General features: G+C 40.3%; 1 protein-coding gene across 1 annotated transcript in view; it reads right to left on the bottom strand.

Moving 5' to 3' along the window:
- Positions 1 to 510: 510 nt before the first annotated feature.
- ARHGAP28 (Rho GTPase activating protein 28) overlaps positions 511 to 16,789 on the bottom strand; it is a 196,342-nt gene continuing 180,063 nt past the window's right edge. Inside the window, exons 17-18 of the mRNA XM_008051849.2 lie at positions 2,826 to 2,887; positions 511 to 688 (exon numbers count right to left, since the gene is read on the bottom strand). Of these exons, the coding sequence (XP_008050040.2) occupies positions 594 to 688; positions 2,826 to 2,887 (157 nt within the window). The 3' untranslated portion in view covers positions 511 to 593. The remainder of the gene's footprint in view (positions 689 to 2,825; positions 2,888 to 16,789) is intronic.

The raw sequence follows: 16,789 nt of genomic DNA, 5'->3' as shown, positions 1-16,789 counted from the left end.
ACATAACGATATGAATGACATGGTTTTCTTTAAGCAGTAGTTCTTCCTCCTCCAATTCAGGAGCGAGTCAGAGCATAAATATTTTATGTTTCACTTTAGAAACTGATTCGCTTTGATAAGCAGTCTGGATTATTTTTCAGGGAAGAAATTAAGGCGATTTCTGGCATTTTTGCTCAAAGAGGTCAATACGTGTATATAAGTATAAAAAAGGATCTCTTCCACTTCTTGTGTTTGGTAGCACTGGCTACGTAAAGAAGTGTTACTTATCCCCAGATAAATGGCCAAGTTCATTTCTGCTATGAAGTCAAAATATTAGAAATGATTCGCATTCTGTAATCTAGGTTGGCCTTTCTTCTGGAAGCACTACATCCTCTTTCCTCTCCTTTAACTAAAGAAATGTCACGAGAAAGCTTTAGTTGACATGGTAAACCAGCTCCTCTTCTGTAGTTCCTGTTGACAATGCCACCACTCAGGGCTGGAAACACCAAGAGGGTTATAGGAACAAACATGTCAAAAGTAGTGTTGTTTTTTCCTCATCAAATGTAGGACCTTCTTGGCATATAATACATGATAGCAGCCATCTTGAGGGTATTTCAAGAACTTGACTGGGGTTTAATCACCCATTCTGCTTGAGGATTTACATGATATACATCCAATATATATGCATCTGGATCCAAGCAATGCTGTCCTAAAAGAAAATCAAAGGATATTTACAATTTAAAGTTTCTTAACAAAGTCTTCCTCCCACTCCTCCTTCCTTCCTGCCTATCTGCCTTGTTCTTTCTTTCCTAAGGCTATAAAGTATAGGTACTTCAAATAAATCTCATGTGAAACTATAAACACACACAGACACACACACAACAACAACCACAGGCAAATTGTTCCCCAACTTCCCCATGTCAATCAGAAAAATATGGCAAGAACTTGTCTCAGGTAGGAACTCATCATTTATATGGTAATACATGTTCTCAAATGGTTTTACAGATAGGAACTTGACCAGGGCAAGGAAAAAATCATTTTGCTTCTTTACAATGGATGTAAAGCCTATAGGCAGGAGATGTGGAAACTGTAACAACAAAATGATCATTCCATGGGGCAAATAGAGTTGAGAGTCTTTATGTGCAACACACTTGAAATAGATACCAAAGTCTCAAACAAAACTACCGGGACCTACTTTCTTGAATCATTCGTCAAATATTTATTGTACATTATTTTGGCCAGGCACTATTTTAGGGGCTGAGGCTATAGCAGTGTATCACAGTCAAAAACATACCAAAAGCAGCATAAGGCAACACACAAATAAACAAGTATAATATAAAGCTCTAGGGTAAGAAGACCATTAGGAAGAAATAAAGTGTATTGTAAGGTATGTAAGTGAGGGACAAGCCAAGTAAGGTCTCACTGAGATGACATGTGGGCAAAGACCAGGAAGAGGCGGGGAAGTGAGATGTGAAGTTATATGAAAGGAGAGCATTCTGGGAAAAAGAGCAAATGACATGAGACCAGGCCTGCCTGGTGACTGGATGTACTAGTTTGGTGTCTGAAGGGAAGTCTGGGATACAAGTTTCGGAGGCATAGATTATTTAAAGCAGCGAGTTGGATTGAGCCCCTAAGAAAGTTAAGTGTAAATAGAGAAGAGTTGCAAAGACTGAAGCCTACAGCTCTACATCCTTGATAGGCCAAGTGGACAAGAAGTAACAGGCAAAAGAGACTCTAATGGAAAGGCAGAAGCTTAGGGCGCCCTCAAAATCAAGTGAAGAAAGTGTTTTTCAGAGAAGGGAGAGATCAACTCAGGCACTTACAAAGGCAGACAGAACAGCTGGATTTCACACTCTAAGAGCTGTCTGGTGGCGCTTGGCTGGAGTGGTTTCAAGGGAGGACAAGAAGGGAGGGTGGGGGAAAAAGGGGGCGTGTAGACAAGTGATTTGAGGAGTTTCTGTTGTAAAGTGGAACAAAGACATGGGAGTAGAACTGAAGGGCGTCAAGAGAGTTTTAAAGATGAGAGAATGAGCAACATTTTCTGTGCAGACAGAAACGCTGCAGTTGGGAAGGAAAGGTTGCTGATGTGGGAGAGAGCGAAGATGGGAAGGAGCAAGGCCCTGAGGGGAGGCTGCTGGCCCTGGCAGGAGGCCGAGTGGAGGCCCCGGCTCTCACTGGGAGCACGGAGAGCACGTGTGGCTGTGAGGATATCCACGGATGCAAGTGGAGGGAATTTTATTATTTTTATTTTTTATTTTTTTGAGTTGGAGTCTCACTCTGTCGGCCAGACTGGAGTGCAGTGGCTGCTCCTGGTCACCGCAGCCTCGACCTGCTGGGCTCCGGCGATCCTTCCACCTCACACTTCCAAGTCGCTGGAACTACAGGCGCGTGCTACCACGCCCGACTCATTTTTTTGATTCATTGTAGAGATGAGGTCTCACCAAGTTGCCCAGGCGGGTCTCGAACCCGCAGACTCAGGCAATCCATTCACCTCAACCTCCCAAGGCGCGGGAGGCTGAGCCACCAAGCACGACTGGGAATTTTATTTTGATTCCTCCTCACCCCCCAGGGAAATAGGAAGAACAAATAGGAGAGTGAAAATAGGAAAGTTAAACAAAAAAGGGGTCATGCTCCTAAGGGTTCTCAGAATATTCTCGGCTTTGTTTTACATGCTTCTCCAGAAAGACTTTCTACCTTTTGGGGTCACACTGAAAAGACTCCATTATCAACACTCAAATATGCTCATTCAAATTCTGAAAATGTTTTAGAAAATCTTACAACCCTTCTTACATTCCTTTTAGACTAATCAGATAATTTAGGGGCAGAAATAATTACAGAATGCTTACCTATATTTCCTCCAATTTCATATAACCTTTGGTTCTGAATCTTAATACCCGATGAACCATGACTGAAAAAAAACGAGAGTAATATAATCTTAACCCTCTTTCATGATCTGAAGTAAATTTGCATATTAAACAACCAGGTAATACACAATTCATTCTGCCTTGATGAAACACATGCCACAGACCTTTATGGCAGCTGTAGTTATGATACAAAACAACTGTTTTTTTCCTGACACAAGTAAGGAGCTGAGGTCTCCACAACATAGGACCCATTCAGGCCACAGCTGCCTGCTCTGTATTATGGAGGTGACTGTCACCAACACATCAAGTTGGCCAAGGAGTGGCTTGTGTCTACACTGCCTTGTCATTGGCCACATTTCTCTCAGCTCAAAGAAGTCAGGTTTCGTTTCTATGTTTACCAAAGATTGAATGGAATTCTCTCCTCAGCCATGTCATGTGTCTAAGCTTGCCTAATGCTTTGCAAACATTCAAAGGTTGAGTTCACTGAAAGTCTCTGCACTATTAATAAAAGGAAGTCAGCGAAAACTATTGCCCAATTTAATTTTTTCCACTCAAGATTAGAATGCTGGGATAAGAAGAGTCTGAAAGACCACTGTTGATGTCTATCTCAATTCAGGAATGACGTCCGCTTCTTATGCTCAAAGACTGTCCTGTCTCTCCACTGTGAGGAAGAGGCATGTGAACCCTGCTTTTTTAGTTCAAATTTTTATTTGAAGTAACTATAGATCCACATGAAGTTGTAAAAAATAATACATGCAGATCCTGAGTACTCTTTACCTATTTTCTCTCAATAGTAACATCTTGCAAAACTTGAATGCAGTGTCATGACCGGAAAACCTCCAGCTCCCTGCTGTTACCTTTTTTTTAAGTTGGAGTCTCACTCTGTTGCCCAGGCTGGAGTTCAGTGGTACATTCACAGCCACCCCAGTGTCGACCTGCTGGGCTCTGGCGATCCTCCCACCTCAGCTCTCCAAGTAGCCAGAACTACAGGTGCATGCTACCACACTCGGCTAATTTTTGATTTATTGTAGAGATGAGGTCTCACCAAGTAGCCTGGGCTGATCTCGAACCCACGGGCTCAGGCAATTCACTCACCTCAGCCTCCCAAAGCACTGGGGTTACAGGCTGAGCCACCGAGCCTGGCCCGCTGTTGCTTTTATAGTCACACTTGCCTTCTCCCCATTCTACCTGTCCCATCCCTTGCTGTGGCAACCGCCACCCTCTTTCTATATATTTGCCATTTCAAAATGTTATACAAATGGAAACACAAGAAGTTGGCACCTTTCTATACTGGCTTTTTCCCCACTCGGCGTAAACCCCTAGAGATTCACCCAAGCTGCTGCATTTTTATTGCTGAGAAGTATTGTATGATATGAATCAAATAGATGAGTTAGTTTGTGGAGTCATTCACCTCTTGAAGGACATCTGGTTTGTTTCCAGCTTTTGCCCATATAAATAAAGCTGCTACAAGCATCTGTGTACCGGTTTTGTGTGAATATAGTCTTCACTTCTTTGTGTGAATGCTGAATCACATGGTAATTGAAGATTTGGTTTTATAAGAAACTGCCAAACTATTTTATGGAGTGATTGTATCATTTTACAATCCCACCAGCCATGTATGCATTATATTTCTGTCGGTACTTGGTCTTGCCACTATTTTTTATTTTAGTCATTCTTATAGGTATATAGTGGTAAGTCATGTCATTGTGGTTTTAATTTGCATGTCCCTAAAGCCAAAGATGAACATCTTTTTATGTGCCTATTTGTCATCAGCTTATCTCTTTGGTGAAATGTCACTTGAGTGTCTTTTTGGTAAAATGTCTGTTCATGTCTTCTGTGCATTTCAAGTTGGATTTCTTTATTTTACTGTGAGCAATGTATCGATATATTCTAGATACTAGTCCTTTGTTGGGTATGTGATTTGCAACTACTTTCTCCCACTTTAGTCTTTAGCGTGTCTTTTCATCCTATTCACAGTGTCTTACAGAATGTAAGTTTTCAATTTTGATGAGGTCTAATTTATTGATTTTATTTAGTATGGACCATGCTTCTGGTGCCAAGTTCTAAGAATGCTTCATTAGTCCTAAATCACAAAGCTTTTCTCCTGTTATTAAAAAAAACTGGAGGCAACTCCTTAGGGTCCCCTCCCACCGTGGAAGCTTTTCTGTTCTCTCAATAAATCCTGCTTTCTCACAACCACCACCACCACCACAACAACAACAAACTATATACTTTTACACTTTACATTTAAGCGGGTGGTCCATTTTGAGTTAATTTTTGTACAGGTGTGAGATTTAGATTGAGGTGTACTCATTTATTTTCTTGTCTATGGCTGTCCAATTGCCACAGCACCATTTATTGAAAAGACAGTCCTTCCTCCACTGAATTGCATTTGTGCAGAATCAGTTGCTAGGATAAATTATAAAAGAAGAAGAGTGGTTAGCAGTGGCTAGGGGAAGGGAAAAACTGGTACAGAGTTTCAGTAAGGGATAATAAAGTTCTGAAGATGAATGGTGGTGATGGTTACACAACAATGTGAATGTACTTAATGCCACTTAAATACTTTAAAGAACTGTACCCTTAAAATGGCTAAAACTTAATTTTACGTTATATATAGTTTATAATAAAAAATTTAAAAAATCAGTTGGGCATATTTGTATAGGCCAATTCTGAGTTCTCTGTTCTGTTCCATTGATTCAAGTGTTTATCCCTCTACCAACAGCACACTATCTTGATTACTGTAGCTATGTAGCTGGTCTTAATGTCTAGTAAAGTGGTTTTTTCCTACTTTATTGTTTTAGTTATTCTAGGGGCCACACCTTTCCATATAAAGTTTTGGAATACGCTTGTTGGAATATGCTTGTGCCTATTCTATTTACCAAATATCTTGCTGGAATTTTGATCGGAATTGGATTTAACCTTAGGTAAATTGGAGGAAACCCACATCTTTACTAAGCTATCTTCTAGTCCATAAAAATGGTGATGTCTCTCCATCTCTTTAGATCTTATTTGGCTTCTTTCATCAGCATTTTGTAATTTTCAATATATAGATCCTAGACATGTTTACTTACCTAAGTATTCATTTTAGAGCAGCTGTTAATGATATAACACTTTTACTTTTGGTTTTGCATTTGGTTTCCACATGTTCAAATGTGACTGATTTTTTTGTGTGCTGATCTTATATGCTATGACCCAGCTGAACTAATTTATTAGCTATAGATCTTTTAAATACATTTTTATTTTAGATTTTGTATGTAAACCACTAGATCATTTGCAAATTGTTTTACAATCTGTATGCCTTTTATTTTATTTGTCTTTCTTGTCTTAATATAGTGGCTTAATCTTCCAGTAGTATGTTGAATGAGACTGATAAAATTGGATATCCTTTTTCTTGCTTAGAGGGAAAGCATTCAATCTCTCATCATTAAATATGATGTTAGTTGTAGCTTTTTGTTGACAATCTCTATCTAGTTGAGCAAGTTCTCTTTTCCTAGTTTTCTGAGTTAAAAAAAAAAATCATAAGTAGGTGTTGGATTTTGTCAAAGAGTTTTTTTCTGTATTAACTGATATGATTATATAATTTTCTCCTACTGCTATTATAAATTACATTGGTTGATTTTTTTTTTTTTTTTTTTTGAGTTGGAGTCTCACTCTGTCACCCAGACTGGAGTGCAGTGGTCGCTCCCGGCCACAGCAGCCTCGACCTGCTGGGCTCCGGTGATCCTTCCGCCTCAGCCTTCCAAGTAGCTGGAACTACAGGCGCGCACTACCACGCCCGGCTGATTTTTTGATTTATTGTAGAGATGAGGTCTTGCCTGCCCAGGCGGGTTTCGAACCTGCGGGCTCAGGCAATCCACTCACCTCAGCCTCCCAAAGGCGCAGGATTACAGGCTGAGCCACCGAGCCCGACACATTGGTTGATTTTTGAATATTACTTTGCATACCTGAAATATATCCCACTTGATCATAGTATATAATTCTTTTAATACATACTGGATTACATTTGCTATTTTGCTGAGAATATTTGTGTCTAAATTTTTAAGAGGTAATGGTCTGTAGGGGTTTTTGATTTTTTATACTGCCTTTGTATGGTTTTGGCATCAGGGTAATAAAACTAGTTTCATTAAATGATTTGGAGATATTCCTTTCTATTTTCTGGAAAATATTGTGCTAAATTGGTGTGAATTCTTTAAATATTTGCTAGAATTCTCCAGTGAAACCATCTGGGCTTGAAGATTTCTTTTTTAGAAACTTAAAAATTATATACTCAGTTTCTTTAATAACTATAGGACTGTTCAGGTTGTCAATTTCATCTTGATTTTATTTTGGCAATCAGTCGTTTATGAGGAATTTTTCTGATTATTCTACATTTTTGAAATTATGAGCAAAAAGTTGTTTATAGTATTTATTATCCTTTTAATAGAAGCACTATATTAGTGATATCCTGTTTTATTCTTGACATTGGTGATTTGTGTCATTTCTTTTTTATTTTTGTCAGACTTCCTATGTTATCAATTTTGTTGTTTTTTAAAAAAGAACCAACATTTTGTTTCATTAATCTTCTCTATCATTTTCCTGTCTTCAGTGTCATTTATTTCTGATTATCTTTATCATTTCCTTCCTTCTGCTTACTTTAGATTTATCTTGCTCTTATTTTTCTAGTTTCTAAAGGTAGAAACTTAAAGATGATTGATAAGGGATCTCTCCCTCTTTTCTAACTTAAGCATTTACTGCTATAAAGTGTTCTCTCACCACTGCTTTAGATTCATCCCACATAATTTTATATGTTGTAGTTTTATTTTCATTCTATGTAATTTTTTGGCTTTGTTTTTTATTAAGTTAATTTGCACAATTGTGAAAATCAATGTGTTTAGAGTGCATAATGATAATCAAAATATAGAATATTCAGAGAAAAAAATGCATATGCCATCAAAGTAAAGACTCAGATTTCCTTTCTAATATAAAGCACTAGGCACAAAAATAAAAACTACAACATTTATTAATCAATGTAAACATCCGAGCCAGGCTCAGTGGCTGAGCCTGTAATCCCGTGCCTTTGGGAGGCTGAGGTGAGTGGATTGCCTGAGCCCGCGGGTTCGAGACCCGCCTGGGCAACTTGGTGAGACCTCATCTCTACAATAAATCAAAAAATCAGCCGGGCATGGTAGCGCATGCCTGTAATTCCGGCTACTCGGAAGGCTGAGGTGGAAGGAGCCTAGTAGGTCGAGGCTGCAGTGGCAGGGAGTGGCCACTGCACTTCAGTCTGGGTGACAGCGTGAGACTCCAACTCAAAAAACAAACCAAAGAAAGACACACACAAAAAAATCCGTTCAGCTGAATTCTCTGATTTTCCTTTTTTTTGGGTTTTGATCTTTGGGATTTAAAAAAAAATGTTATTTTAAAGATGTGGGGTACAATTCAGGATTAGGTATACAAGTGGTCATCATACAGGTCAAGTTTGGGCCTCCCTTCGGTCCCCACTTTGCCCTATTTGAGATCAGGTGCCCTTGTTGATGCCGTGCCCCGCCCCTGCCCCACCCCAGCACTGTGTAATTTCTAACATTTCCCTTAAGACTTCCTCTTTGACTCATGTATTATTTAGAAGTGATTTAGTTTTTAAGTATTTAGAGATTTTCGTGTTTTCTTCTTGTCATGACATCTAATTTGATTCCTTTATGGTCAGAGTATCGAAATTTGTTGAGGTTTGTTTTATGGCGTTAGGATATGGTCTATCTTTCCAGATTCTATCTTGATTTATTTACAGAGTTTTTTAGTATATTGCTTTGCATGGTTTTCTCTTTGTGGTTTCTCTGGCTATTACAATATACATATATAACTTAACACATTCTACTACTGCTATTCACATTTCACTACTTTAAGTAGTATTCAGAAATCTTACTTCCATTAGTTTCCTTTATCCTCACACCCTAAAAACATATAATTCTTTCTATTTAGAAACATTGTTATCGGCCAGGCTTGGTGGCTCAGCCTGTAATCCCAGCACTTTGGGAGGCAGAGGAAAGTGGATTGCCTGAGCCCATGTCTCTACAATAAATAAAAAAATAGCCAGGCAGGGTGGTCCATGCCTTTAGTCCAGCTATTTCAAAGGTTGAGTCAGAAGAATCGCCTGAGCCCAGCAGATCGAGGTTGCGGTGGCCGTGAGTGTGCCACTGCACTCCAGCCTGGGCAACAGAGTGAGACTCCAACTCCAAAAAAAAAAGAAACATTTTTTTTCGTATGGTAAAATACATGTAACATAAAATTTACCTTCTTAACCTATTTTTAAGCATACAGTGGTACTAAATACACTCATAATGTTGTATAACCATTAAAAGCATCCATCTCTAGAACTCTTCTCATCTTGTAAAACTGAAACTATGCTCACTAAACAATAATTCTCTATACTCCCCTCCTCTCCAGGCCCTGGAAGCCACCATCATCCTTTCTGTCTTTATGATTTTGACTGTAGCTGCCTCATGTAAGTGGAATCATATGTTTGGTTTTTTTGTGTGTGTGACTTGGTTATTTTAGTTAGCATAACATTCTCAAGGTTTATCCATGTTACAGCATATATCAGAATTTCTTTTTTAAAGGCTGAATATGTGGCTGGGCTCAGTGGCTCAGCCTGTAATCCCAGCACTTTGGAAAGCCGAGGTGAGTGGATTGCCTGAGCCCATGGGTTCGAGATCAGTCTCAGCAACTTGGTGAGACCTACAATAAAATAAAAAATTAGCTGAGCATGGTAGTGCATGCCTGTAGTTCCAGCTACTTGGAAGGCTGAGGCGGAAGGATTGCCAGAGCCCAGCAGGTTGATGCTGGGGTGACTGTGAGTGTGCCATGGCACTCCAGCCTGGGTGATGAAGTGAGACTCCAATGAAAGAAAGAAAGAAAGAGAGAGAGAGAGAGAGAGAGAGAGAGAGAGAAAGGTTGAATAATATTCCATTATTATGTATATACCACATTTTGCTTATCCATTCATCTGTTAATGGATATTTGAGTTGCTTCCATGGATTAGCTATTGTGAATATTGCTATGAACGTGGGAATACAAAATACCTCTGTAAGGTTCTGCTGTCAGTATTTGTGTGTATATTCAGAAATGGAATTGCTGGATCATATGGTGATTCTATTTTTAATTTTTTAAGGACCCATCATACTGCTTTTAACTGTGGCTGTACAGTATTACATTTCCACAAGCAGTGTACAAGGGTTCTGATTTCTCCACATCCTCCCCGTAACTTGTTATTTTGTGTGTGTACTTTTTTTTTTTTTACAGTGGTCTTTCTAATGAGAGTGATACTCCTATTTATTCTCAGTTATTTAATAGATTTCAATTTTAAACAGAAAGATATTTCTGATATTCTAGCATAACTAAACTACCTATTTTACTCTGAAATTATTTTACCAAGTGGCATTTAAAAAAATTGGTAAGGTTCTGGAAAAAAAAACTAAACAAGCTTTCAATTTTAGAACTTTTTTAGATTTACAGAAAAATTACGAAGATACCACAGGCATTTTCCATACATCTTGTTCTCCCATTATAAACATCTGACTTTTTTTTTCAGTTGGAATCTCACTCTGTCACCTAGACTGGAATGCAGTGACCGCTCCCGGCCACCGCAGCCTCAACCTGCTGGGCTCTGGTGATCCTTCCGTCTCAGCCTTCCAAGTAGCGGGAACTACAGGTGTGTGCTACCATGCCCGACTAATTTTTGGTTTATTATAGAGATGAGGTCTCGCCAAGTTGCCCGGGTGGTCGAACCTGTGGGTTTAGGCCATCCACTCGCCTTGGCCTCCCAAAGTGCTGGGATTACAGGCTGAACCACCAAGCCCGGCCACATCTGACATTAATATAGTACATTTGTTACAATTTATGACCCAAATTGAGACATTAACCAAAGTTCATATCTTATTCGGGTTGCCTTTATTTTTACCTAATGTCCTGTTCCGTTCAATGATCTCATCCAGGACCCTGTATTACATTTATTAATTGTAGTGGGTTGAATAGTCTTTGCCCCCAAATTCATGCCCACCTGGAAGTTCATAATTTGACCTTATTTGGAAATAGGGTATTTTGCAGATGTAATTAGTTAAGAATTTTGACATTGGGCAAACCCTTTGGGTCCCCTCCCACTGTGGGAGCTTTTCTGTCCCCTCAATAAATCCTGCTTTCTGAGAAAAAAAAAAAAAGAATTTTGACATTAAATCATCCTGGATTTAGGGAGCACCTAAATGAGTAAAGATGCTGTAAGATGGAGGAAGAAACTGGACTGATATGTCTTCAGCCATGAATGCCAAGGTTGCCAGCCACCACCAGAAAGTTGAGGGAGAGGCACAGGAGAGAGTTTCTCTTTTAGAGTTTCCAGAAGGAACTAACCCTAACAACACCTTTATTTCAGATTTCTGGCCTCCTGAACTGTGAGATAATACATTTCCATTGCTTCAAGCCATCCAGTTTGTGGTAATTTGTTATGGCAGCACTGGGAAATGAATACAATAGTCATGTCTCCTTAGACCGTTTTGACAGTTTCTCATGGTTGCCTAGTTTTTGATGGTTTGAACAGCTTTAGGGAGCATGGGCTGAGTATTTTATAGACTGCTCCTCAGCTGGGATTTTTCTAATGTCTTTCTCATGTTTAGGCTGGAGTTTGTGTGTGTTTGGGAGGAAGACCATAGATATTAAATGGAGGTCAGATTTCTCAACTGTAAAGTTACTTTTGTCTTCTTTACATACTGTACCAAAGAAGTAAGTCACTCGGTATAGACCACATTTAAGAAGTGGGGATCCTCCACCATTTAAAAATGTAACGGTGTTAAGTGTGTCTTCTATATACACTGAACACCATATCAGATAGTTGTTTGCTTCTACCATCATATATGATTTAAGAAATGCATGAAATACTATAAGAAAGGAATTGGCAGTAGCTGGAAACTGCTAGGGGTGGGGGAGCACACCTCATCAACAAGGGTACCTGCATAATTAACATTTGTATACCTAACCCTGAATTGTACTCCACATCTTTAAAATAAAGAATTTTTAAAATGCATGGGAATAGTTTCTTATACTTAGCCCTATTTTTACCTATTGTGTTCTCCTCTTCTGATGTTCTAAGCCTTATCATTTTCTTCTTATTTAGATAATTTCCTTTCGGCATTCTTGGTGGGTAAGTTTGTTAACAGCAAATTCTTAGTTCTCCTTAATCTGAGAATGTCTTTCCCTTCATTCTTTTTTTTTTTTTGGAGTCGGAGTCTCACTCTGTTGCCTAGACTGGAGTGCAGTGGCATGCTTACGGCTACCACAGCCTCGACCTGCTGGGCTTAGGCAATCCTTCTTTTTCAGTCTTTTAAGTAGTTGGAACAACAGGCACACACCACCACATCCAGCTAAATTTTTTTTTTTTTGAGTTGGAGTCTCACTCTGTCGCCCAGACTGGAGTGCGGTGGCCGGGCCTCGACCCGCTGGGCTCCGGCGATCCTTCCGCCTCAGCCTTCCGAGCAGCCGGAATCACAGGCGCGCGCATCCAGCTAATTTGTGTGTGTGTGTGAGTAGGCAGGATTTATTGAGAGGGCAGTGAAACCCCCGTAGTGGGAGGGAACCTGAAGGGGTTGCCCCCAACTAATTTTTTGAAGTATTGTAGAGATGAGGTCTCATCAAGTTGCCCAGGCTGGCCTCAAACCCTTGGGCTCAGGCAATCCTCTGACCTCGGCCTCCCAAAGTGCTGAGATTACAGGCATGAGCCACTGTGCCTCACCCTTCATCCTTGGTTATTTTTGTTGAACATAAAATTCACGGCTGACAGTTCTCTCCTTTCAGCACTTGACAAATGTTATATGCCACTTCCTTCTAGCCTTCATGGTTTCAGATGAGAAATTCACTGTAAACTGAATTGGGGATACTCATATAGAAATTTTCTCTGGTTACTTAAGGTTTTTTTCTTTGTCTTTAGGGTTTTTTGTTTTGTTTTGTTTCTGAATCAGAGTCTCATTCCCTTGCCCAGGCTGGAGTGCCATGGCAAACTCACGGCCACCCCAGCGCCGAACTGTTGGGCTCCAGCGATCCCTCTGCCTCAGCCTTCCAAGTAGCTGGAACTACAGGTGTGAACTACCATGCCCCATTCATTTTTTGGTTTACTGTAGAGACGAGGTCTTGCCAAGTTACCTGGGCAGGTCTCGAACCTGTGGGCTCAGGCAACTCACTCGCCTCAACCTCCCAAAGTGCTGGGATTATAGGCTGAGCCACCGAGCCCAGCCTTGTCTTTAGTTTTTACAAATTTAATTATACCATCTTGTCATAGTTTTCTTTCGTTTATCCCATTTGGGTTCACTCAGCTTCTTGAATATGTAGGTTATGTCTTCTGCTAATTTGGGAAGTTTTTAGTCATTATTTATTCAAATATTTGTTCAGTCTCACTTTTGTGTTTTCTCTCCGTTTGGGATGCTGATAATATGAAATTTAGCTGTTATAGTTCCACAGATTCTCGAGGGTATTTTTAAAAATTCACTCTCTGTTGTTCAGAATAGATATATTCTATTGATATTTTCCTAAGTTTGTCAATTCTATCCTCTGCTATCTCCACCCTACTACTGAGCCCATTCATCAAGATTTTAATTTCAGTTTTTACATTTTTCAACTCTATATTTTCATTTGGCTTTTAAAAATACCATCTATTTCTTTGCTGAGATATTCTACCTTTTCATTTGTTTCAAGAGGATACACACTTGCTCGTGGAAAGCTTTTCTGACGGTTGTCAAATAATCCTTGTAGAATCTGCGTCAGAGGATCCTAACTCTGCTTCAGTTTAGTGTTGGCATCTGTCGATAGTCTTTTCTCATTCATGTTGTAATTTTCTGTAATAATGATTTTGTATTATACTGCGACATTGTGGATATTATATTTTGAGACTCCAGGGTAAGGGGCAAAAGGCTGACTCACACTGCCTTGTGTTTAAACTCAAACACAAGGGGCTGCATGAGTATGGAGTAAGAAAGTAAGCCTCTGGTGAAACTGGCCCAAATGGGGCCAGTCTGCAACATTTTAACTAAAATACACCACAGTTCTAACAAGAGAGTAGACAAGACAAGATCTTTTGAAGTTTTTTTGAATCTATCTGCAGTCATTGGTTTTAGTATTTATGAATTTACATATTTATTTTTTATTTTTGAGTCGAGGTCTCACTCTGTTGCCCAGGCTGGTGTGCAGTGGCATAATCACAGTTCCTGCAGTCTCGACCTCCTGGACTCAGGTGATCTTTCTGCCTCAGCCTCCCAATTAGCTGGGACTCTAGGTGCATGTCACCACACCTAGCTCAGCTCTTCCCTGGCCCCATTGACGCCAGAAGAGAGGAAGGGAGAAAGCAGAGTGCCACCTGTTCTTACCTCCTTCCCCCGTTTCACCAGGTGTTAGGTGAGGCTCAACTCCACCTTGGGCCTGACTGATACCAGTGGGGGCAGGAGGGACACTCTGCTTCACCTGCCTTGTTTGGTTTTGTTGGTGTGAATGACGGTGGAAGCTTCTCACTGGGCCTTATCAGTACTTGCAATGGACAGCCTGGCTTGCACTGCCTCGTTGCTGTTAGGTCTCATTGCTTCTTGGTGAAAGTGGAGTCTCAGCTCACTACAGGACCCTGAGGGCACTGGTTGGAACCGACTGAGTCTCTGTTGGTGGCAGAAGGCAGATCCATTCCCTGCTTTCTCCCACTGAAACTAGGGGAGCAATGATGTGTTTTTCTGTTGGTGTATGGTTGGAGTTGGGCAGATATTGCCAGAAAAGTTTTCTGTGGTTAGGCCACCCCTTTTTCCTGTTTCTTTGGCTAGAGGGAATAGGTTTTTCCTAGAGCTCTTTCTCATCTGTGCCTGTTGTCAGTCCCAGGTTGGAAGCTGCTGCTGTCTTATTTGGGATATGTGGGAGGTGATAAGAAAACTCCCAGAACGCACCACCATGCTGTTTCTCAAGGCCTCTTTCTCCTACCTCTAAAGTCTTCCTCTGCTTGCTGTTATAGCCAAGGAGTTTTAGTTGAAAGAGGAAGGACCTGGAATCAAAGGGCTCCTCCCACACCTTACTTTAAACAAGGGGCTGTGAGAGGGCAGTAAGAAAATAAGCCTCTGGTGAAACTGGCCCAAATGGGGCCAGTTTAGTTCTTTTTTCTTTCTTTTTAATTTTTATTATAAAGATGCGGGGTACATTTCAGGGTTAGGTATATAAACATTGATCATGCAGGTACCCTTGTTGATAAGATATGCCCCTCCTTCCCCTAGCAGTTTCCCTCAACTGCCAATCCCACCCCCGCTCCCCTGATAGTTTCCCACTACTGCCATCATCAGAAATGCAAATCAAAATCACATTGAGATACTACCTAACCCCTGTAAGAATGGTCATCATTAATAAAACAACAACAGATGCTGGCGAGGAATGCTTCTACATTGCCGATAGGAATGCAAACTAGTGCAACCTCTTTGGAAGACAGTGTGGCGATTTCTGAAAGAACTAGAAATTGACCTTCCATATGACCCAGCAATTCCCCTATTGGGAATATACCCGGAGGAACTCAACTCATTCTACAAAAAAGATACCTGCACACATATGTTTGTTGCAGCTCTATTCTCAATAGCAAAAACGTGGAACCAACTATGTTGCCCATTGAAGCTGGACTGGATAAAAATTGTGGTACATATGCACAATGGAATATTATGCAGCCATAAAGAAGGACAAATATATGGACTTTGCAGCAACTTGGATGGATTTGGAGTCGATCATACTCAGTGATTTATCACAGAAACAAATTTACCACAATTCTAATGAGAGTAGATAGGACAAGATCTTTTGAAGTTTATTTGACTCTATCTGCAGTTGTTGGTTTTAGTATTTATGTATTTATGAATTTACATATTTATTTTTTATTTTTGAGTCAAAGTCTCACTCTGTTGTCCAGGCTGGTGTGCAGTGGCACAATCACAGCTCCTGCAGTCTCGACCTCCTGGACTCAGGTGATCTTTCTGCCTCAGCCTCCCAATTAGCTGGGACTCTAGGTACATGTCACCACACCTAGTTAATTTTTCTATTTTTTTTATAGAGTTGCCCAGGTTGGTCTCAAAATTCCTGGGCTCAAGCAATCCTCCCACCTTGGCCTCCCAAATTGCTGGGATTATAGGCATGAATCACTGCACTCAGCCTTAACTAGAATTTTCATTGAGATAATTGTAGATTCACATGCAGTTGGAAGAAATAATACAGAGAGATTCTTTGCAGTTCTTCCCAGTTTTCTCTGATGGTAACATTTTGCAGAAATACAGTATAACTGGTATTAATACAATCTGCCTATCTTATGCAGATTTCTCAGTTTCATTTGTATTCATTTGTGCGTATGTATTGTTAAATGTAACCTGACAGGAGTTTGTTTATTCACCAGCACAGTCAAGATTCCAGCACAAGATCCAACACCATAAGGGTCCTTCACATTGTCCTTTTACAATCAACATCTGAAATCTGTCTTCCAGGCTGGGCTTGGTGGCTCAGCCTGTAATCCTGGCACTTTGGGAGGCCGAGGCAAGTGAATTGCCTGAGCCCGCAGGTTCAAGACCAGCCTGGGTAACTTGGCGAGACCTTGTCTTTACAATAAATCAAAAATTAGCTGGAAGTGGTAGCATGCACCTGTAGTTCTGGCTACTTGTAAGGCTAAGGTGGAAGGATTGCCTGAGCCCAGCAGGTCAACAGTAGGATGGCTGTGAGCATGCCACTACACTCCGGCCTGGGTGATGACTCCAACTCAAAAAAAAAAAAGAAATCTCTCTTCCAAATCCCCCCTCTCAACCTCTGGCAGTTAATGTAACTTCCATTAATAAAATGTCATTTCAAAAATGTTCTATAAATGGAATCACACAATATGTAAACTTTCACAATTAGCTCTTTTTGCTCAACAAGGCTACTACTTTTTTTTTTTTTTTTTTTTA

The sequence above is a fragment of the Carlito syrichta genome, unplaced genomic scaffold, assembly GCF_000164805.1.
Source record: "Carlito syrichta isolate Samal-C Ts95f unplaced genomic scaffold, Tarsius_syrichta-2.0.1 Scaffold239038, whole genome shotgun sequence".
Lineage (NCBI taxonomy): Eukaryota > Metazoa > Chordata > Mammalia > Primates > Tarsiidae > Carlito > Carlito syrichta.
The sequence above is the reverse complement of the archived record's forward strand: the minus strand, read 5'-3'. Positions and strand labels throughout refer to the sequence as shown.